The sequence below is a fragment of the Triplophysa dalaica genome, chromosome 1 (assembly GCF_015846415.1).
Source record: "Triplophysa dalaica isolate WHDGS20190420 chromosome 1, ASM1584641v1, whole genome shotgun sequence".
Taxonomy (NCBI): Eukaryota; Metazoa; Chordata; class Actinopteri; order Cypriniformes; family Nemacheilidae; genus Triplophysa; species Triplophysa dalaica.
In genome coordinates this window covers 16,207,927-16,215,338 of record NC_079542.1, presented here as the reverse complement: position 1 = coordinate 16,215,338, position 7,412 = coordinate 16,207,927, and the positions used below count along the sequence as shown (strand labels likewise).

Genomic DNA, 7,412 nt, shown 5'->3' with positions numbered 1-7,412 from the left:
TCTTATCAATACACCATTACCCTTTTATTTACTCCAAACAACAAAAATCACATAAACCAAATAATAAACAGGCTGTTATTAAAGGGATACTTCAAAATGAAAATTCTGACATCATTTACTCATTCGAGCTGTTCCAACTCTGTATACATTTCTCTGATGAACACAGAGAAAGACATTTGGAAGAATGCTTATATCCAGACAGATTTTGTAGGAAAAAACACAATGGTAGTCAAAAATGCCCCAGAACTGTTTGCTCTCCTACATTCTTCAAAATGTCTTCTTTTGTGTTCAACAGAACAAGCTAAAAAGTTATAAAGTAATTTTTCCCACTAGGGGAATCAATGGGGATCTGTTTGGTTCTTCTAAACATCTTTCTCTGTATTCATCAGAACAAAGAAATGAATACAGATTTGGAAAAAATCGAAGGTGAGTTAATGTAATCAGAATACTCATTTTTAACCAGCCAGACAGGGCTATTTAACCAGCCAGATAGGGCTAAACCAAGAATATAATAACGGCTGAAAAATCCAACTGCACTGCATTATTTTACAATGATGATTACAATACAACTGCAATCTTTAACATGAAAATCATATCCTCTTTACACAAGATAAGGTTTACTTGCCATTATGAGAAAAAACTGTCTATGTTTCTTTTGTTTCCTCACATATTTGCATTCGTCTGTATAACATCCAGTCCTTGTCCTCACGATGATCTGAGCTAAGGAGAAGGCAGATGAGGTCTATTTAACATTCAGTGTGCTTCTATCTGAATGTGTGTGAGAACAGGTCCTCTGCACAGCTATCCAGCAAACACCAAGTAACTAATAAATGTTTGATTATCGCTAAAATGTGTTGAAGCTGATGCAGTGTATGAACAGGCTGGTTTGAGTCTATGTGCTTTTATCTCTTTAACTGGAGCCGTTTCACATAACAGAATCTCCCCTGAAACTCTCTATACAAAGACAAATGGATATACACAAACACATTCACACTGTACAGTCATCCATACAAATGTGATTAATTTGTTTTACAAACTAAAATAAGAATAGTTAACTCTGCCAATCTCTCAACACACACACGGTCAGTAATTTCTCTCTTAAGGATTACTACAATTGTGAAGTGTACAATAAGTATCAGGTCATTGTGAAACCCGCCTACAGCCAATCTCTCACACATACAACAAACTTTCACTCAACCACAAAACACTCTAACAGACAGTGCTTTGACAAAGCCTCTTCCATAGCAGGTTATGTATGACCTGTCAGCTCATTGAGTTGACGACTTACAAAACTGCAGCTGAGAGAATATACAATGATGTCACACATTCACAGGCACAAGCGTACACACACACACACACACCACTAGAGACACATGTCCTCACAAACTGGAGATAGCGCTCAAGAGGAGACAGGCACAAAGGCGCTGAACAATAAACAATGCAATCCTAAAAGCTCTGTTTGTCTCCCTGCTCTCCTGTTTGAATGAGCGTGCCTGGATGTGCCTGGGCCTTGACATGCAAAAGTGCATCAGACGTGCCGAGGGCAGCGTCTTCCCGGATCAGCAATGTTTATTCCACGCATGTTTCCCTCCTCATAGTCATCTGTGTCTGATGAATTCTCTTCATTATAGGGAGCAGACACTTCACTGACCGAGCACTAAATGGAGAGAAATAACCAATGAGGGATTTAGAATTAGTACAGACTAATAAATACAAATCCACACACTTGAGCATCTTGGATGTGATGGTAACAGCAGCTTATTTTCGTTAGAGAATACTGACTCACCGACCGCACCATTGATTCACGGAATGGTGGGCACACCATGTGAAATCGTGGGATTGCGACGTCAAACACTTCCTCTTTGTTCTGGAGCCGGTGGAATGTGTAGTAGCCTTCCATGTACTCGGAGGTTGTGGAGAATGTGGTACAGCTGGCGTACTCGTGAACTTTACCGGGTGTCATTACTGGAAACTCACCTGCATGTACATCACACACAAAAATCACCAGCGTAAACAAGATTTCGGGCCATTCTTGCGAAATAAAAAAGTATTGTTTATTCATCAGACAATAATGCATTAAACCGCCTGAAAGATTGCAGAATCTGCTGGACTACAGAACAAATTCTCATGCATTTTGTTACCGGAGGAAAGTTCTAACAAAACAGAAACAGGGATGGGTCTTACCCACAACACCGGGTCCACGGACCTCTTCCACATTTCCATTAGCATTCGTGATCTTCCAGTATCGACTGTCTAGCTGGCATGCATTCTCTGGCAGGGCCGACTTTGCCATCTCAATCCTGATGCATATGGCACAGGTCAGAGGTTGCAGGTTTAACCCACTGTATCGCCCTATTGAGCCTTAGCTCAGCTGCATTGTGTTATTGCTCACTTTGGGAATAGCAAAGAATAGCTTCATCATTTCAGTAAGAACTGTGTGCATTCCAACTAACCCTGTCAGCCTTTTGTAAACATAGTTTCTTAACAAATTGCTCTACTGAGATCCCTATTTTTGGCAATATAGAACAACTAGTGAAGAAACAGAGGCGGCTGCTATTAAAATTTGAGTGAGCAAAGCGAAACGTTACGAGATTAGTTACAGAGATTAAATGTTCAGAGTATAAAAAGTTTTTAAGATTACAATAACATGTTTATCACAGTCTGTGCAATCTATTAACAAACATGGAATAACACAGAAGCAGAGCTCAAGTCTTGTTCAAACAGTATGAATCCGATAACAGTAGTCTGTGTGATGTACCTGATTCTGTAGGTGAAGAAAAAGTGTGGCGGATGGACAGAACTTAGCTCTGGCAGAAAGGAGGTAGAGACGGATACACTAATGTCACCAGTGGTCGTCACACAGCGCTTGTCATGTACATACCTGAACCAACACAAACAGAGATAAAGGTGCAACTTAGTTAGCACTTAGTATTTGCTTTTGTGATGTAAGATGCTGACATTATGAAATAATTTACTTAAAAACGAACACTTTCGGATCATTTACATTGTTATCATATAATTTGTTTAACATAACAAGGTATGGTGCAAAGACAACCTGAATATCTGGTCCCGAATGATGGGGTATTCTCCCGTTACGACATTGTCGACGTAAGAAGTAAACCACTCCGTAAAGTTTGAGCCTGAGAGACACAGATAGAAGAGTTGAAATACTCTAAACTGGTTTATGAAACTGAAACGCATTTAATACAAATCTAGCACTGTTACCTGTAATGAACATGTCAATAGCAGAGGGATCTTGTGCCAGCTGATCCTGTTAAGTAAAAGCATATTGATAAGGATAGAGCCTGTGCTATAAAGGAACACAACAGCGCCTCTCACTTGCAAAACTACAACAATGCCTAACCCTAAAACACATAAATTGCACAATACAATGTCCATCTGATCTTCTAGGCTGCTGTTTCATCCACTGCGTGATTTTTTTTGCAGAAGCTAGTGAAAGTTGGCCTTGCCCCATAAACACCTGCACCTCAGTGAAACATCTGTTTTACTTTCATTGTCATTCAACCCCAAATAAGCCCTGTAAAACTGTGTTAATGTATTGTAGCGCATTGTGATCTGAGAGTGGTTATCTAACCGGACACTGATAGAAGATCTCACTGCGCATTCGTCCTTCTGTGCTCTCCAGAGCCATGTACTGGCTGAGGCCGGTATGAAAGCAAAAAGTAAGCGGAAGACACTGTCGTATGCCCTTCCTCTGCTGAAACCCTCCTGCTGCTGTCTCAATATCCAACAGGTCCTCTGAGCGATAGTGATTGGACAAGGCCATGCTCCCCATCAACCTGTGAAGGAGAGAAGTGGCGCAAAGTGGCTTTTAAGATGGGAACTTGTTAAAGAAAGCAAGTCTGCTGTCTTATAATATATATCATAACAATAAATCATAATAATGAACGACTTAAATCATAAAAAAATTGTAATCATTTTAATTTTCAAATTATGTTTATGGGACTACATAAAAAGCAACAGGTAGACAATGAAAGGAAAATTAAATCTAGATGAGATTTTAAATTGACTAGACTTCTGCAGTCTTTTTACACACCCAGGCATGTGCACATTATTCACAGAGTATTGATAAAGGTATTTGCATGTAAAGGAAAGTGTCAGGTTCTGCTTAAAAATAATGTTGATGTGCATAAAAATGCACTCATTGATATCAATGTTCTGAATTATACTGAATACTCTGAATCGCTAATATAAAAGAGAACTCTTACCCAGGAACCACCAGTTTCTGCCCATTGTGTATCCTATATGAGCAACGATAGTCATTAGGGAGTTTGCAGCCAATCTGAGCCTCAATGGTGTCAAGCTCATCCTCCCTCACTCCCTCTATACAAAGAAAGAGAAACACAAGTTTAATTTTTAAAAGTCATTATTACGTCTGCTAATATTATACATATAAACACATGTGCATTGCAACTTTAGTGTATTTTTTTTACAGTGACTCCCAATAGGTTTTCCAAAACATGGACTGATGTGTGTTAGTGTGGACAGACCTTTGAGTGAAGCTATCATTCGAGGGCATTTCTGATTCAGGTAGCTCTTCAGGTCATCCCAGGCTTTCTTGAGAGTGCTGTAATAGTCAATGTAACGGCCCAGATCGGTGTAATACTCCCGAAACAACTCCTTCCAGGTCACACCTCTCTGGGCTTTATCTGTCCTGAAAACAGAAAGGCATTTGCCATCATGATTGATACAAATATTATAACTACACTTTTTGATTATAACAAATATAGTATGTTTATATATCATTAACTGAATTTCATCATTATAGGGTGAGCTTACTCTGTGAGCAGCCAGTGCTTTTGACAAAGCCTCTTCCATAGCGGGTTATGACCTGTCAGCTCATTGAGTCGACGACTAACAAAACTGCAGCTGAGAGAAAAACACACAGACAAATATAGTATTTTAAGCAGAGGTTGACAGTAAAGAAGTAAATTTACCTGCGTACTGTTCTTAAGTACACTTTTTGAGTATCTTGTACTTTAGTTGAGTATTATTTTTTCGGAGTACTTGTACTTTCACTTCACTACATTTGAAAGACAAATATCATACTTTTTACTCCACTCCACTCTCTTCTGTTAACTTCTGAACTGCTGCTATATCATTTAAAGCGATTCGGAAAATCAATGATGTTTTTTCTGAAGTAAGTGTAGTTGAAGTATTCCTGTTGAAATAAAAACGATAGAACCCTGCCCAAAATAAAACATAAAATTTAAATGGGTTTAATGGTTAAAATGGGAATTAAACCAGTAACTTTGTATTGGCACCTAATGTATTATGGCTCCTGTGTGATATATCGCTTGTTGCTCCCTAAATCTTTGTAAGTCGCTTTGGATAAAAGTGTCTGCTAAATGACTAAATGTAAATGTACTAAGGATACTTGTTATCTACATGTATGTGATGGATTCTATTGGTGGGATGGTAAATCCTATTGGGGAAAAAAAACACTACACAGGAAATTAATTGTAAAATCTTATTCCAATTAAAAGAGTCATTGTTTTTTTCAGAAGGTATGTTATTTGCATTTAACCCACAGTATCCTTAAATTTACAATTATATATATATAGGAACCATACTCAAATTAAGCTATTTTTAGTAAAACCACAGCAACTAAAAATACCATCGTTTCATTATACTAGCTATAGTTTATGTTTGTAGTTAAATTATGGTAATACCAATTGTAATAAATTCAACAAACACATGGCTGCTACACTTTACAATTTACAAGAACCTTACTACTTACTGGAAAATTGCTGCTGAAACTGGTAAACGGAATAAGAAATACACTACTCATAAATACATATAGGCCTAGGGGGTTAATGAGGATAAATAGGCTAAATGATCATACAGGATAATATCTAAACTAAACATATATGTGCTAAACATATAAAGCTCATAAACGATATTGCTTACTGCAAAATTTGCCCCAATTGACTTTCCATAGTAGGAATAAAAATTACTATGAAAGGTCAATGGGGGGCAAATTTTGAAGTGAACTGCTCTATTAATACAACTGATACTGTGAGCTACTCTGTGTATTCAGTAGTTTGCTTCAGAAGCATAAGGTATAAGACAATAAAACAATGCATAACTGACATAGAGGAAATGTCCTTTAAATACTTGGTTACTTTTAAAAGACACTTTACTCAAGTAAGAATCTGTCTTTTCCTTGTAGACCAGTAGTATCTGTACGTTCACTCAAGTGGGAAGTTGTGTACTTCGTAAACCTCTAAATTTAAGGGAATAATGGTACAACGTTTAGAGGGATAACCCAGTTAATTGTTTGGTAAAAATGAAAGCACGACTTCAGTATTAAAGTGTTTAGAACGCATCACAATAAAGCATTAATAAAACAAAACAAATTACATTAACTTTAGGGTGATCACGTGATTCTCATCGCTCATTTCAAAACCCGAACATTTATCATCAAAGCATAGATTAACTCAAGATACCCAAAGCATTTTCAACGATTGAGAGAGTGTGGTTGCAGCAGACCTAAAGCTTTTGTACTTTTATGCACCTCAGCTGCAATCGTCACTTATCATGTCAACTTACATTGAGACATGCACTTTTATATTAAAACATAAAACGCATTAGATAACTAAGTGAAAGATGCTTGTCTTATCATAGATATGAAATTAAACGTGTCTATTAAACTCGATTGGCACTTGGTTTAGTAATAACAAGCTATCCTGCTAGCACTGGCAGCTAACTGTGCACTATTTTACAGCTCATTTACGCAACAAACATTCTTAAAACTTGTTTCTTATACCGCAGACAGACGGAACAGCCTCCGTTAAAATGTTTACCTGTTCAAGTCTCTGAAGTCCAGAAATGACAGCACCAGGAGTAACGGATCGGAGGGTAAGTTGTCCAGGCTGAGTGTTATGGACGTGGCCATCTTGGTACCAAATGCAAAGGCGAAACCCCGCCCCCTTGACTGCGATAACAAGAGGGCGTGGCCGCACGCTGTTCTGTTATCAAATAATGCGCACATGTTGTGAGTGACACTTTATATTAACCCTGTGAAAATGAGTCAAGAGACGAATGTCACACAAATATTGAATTGCTTTGAAGTGGAATTTTACTAATATTATTTTCGCAAATCGATAGATTTTAAAGCATTTCCAAAATACCGCCTAAGAATCCCCAAATAGTTTTATAAAAATAAATAATAATAATAATAAAACGTTGAATATATTGAATATTGTATTATATGAAGAAAACTGGTGTTATACAGTATCATCATTTGTAACAATGTTTTTAATTCCCAAAGAGGGTGTTTGCTTTTTTATCACCTCAAGATGGCATCACAGATCCATCCTCTGGCGTTGTCAAGGTCAAAGCAATCACAAATAAGTGTAGCATCATGCTTATAACTATAGGACAGCTAC

General features: G+C 37.6%; 1 protein-coding gene across 1 annotated transcript; it reads right to left on the bottom strand.

The window, feature by feature from the left end:
- fbxo3 (F-box protein 3) lies at positions 1–6,921 on the bottom strand. The gene is made up of 11 exons (XM_056757002.1): positions 6,828–6,921; positions 4,801–4,890; positions 4,512–4,675; positions 4,230–4,344; positions 3,596–3,800; positions 3,226–3,271; positions 3,056–3,140; positions 2,759–2,881; positions 2,185–2,300; positions 1,787–1,977; positions 1–1,657 (listed from the first exon to the last, which is right to left on the bottom strand). The coding sequence occupies exons 1-11, from the start codon at positions 6,917–6,919 to the stop codon at positions 1,529–1,531; spliced, it is 1,356 nt and encodes a 451-aa protein (XP_056612980.1). The 5' UTR covers positions 6,920–6,921; the 3' UTR covers positions 1–1,528.
- Between the last annotated feature and the right edge of the window lie 491 nt (positions 6,922–7,412).

Bases quoted from the DNA above. Each gene is read 5' to 3' on its own strand.
- fbxo3 (XM_056757002.1), bottom strand. From the start codon at position 6,919: ATGGCCACGTCCATAACACTCAGCCTGGACAACTTACCCTCCGATCCG. The intron at 2,882-3,055 runs GTTGTCTTTGCA...GTGTTGGTTCAG, and splicing joins ATTCGGGACCAGATATTCAG to GTATGTACATGACAAGCGCT. The intron at 2,301-2,758 runs GTACATCACACA...CATATGCATCAG, and splicing joins TTCTTCACCTACAGAATCAG to GATTGAGATGGCAAAGTCGG.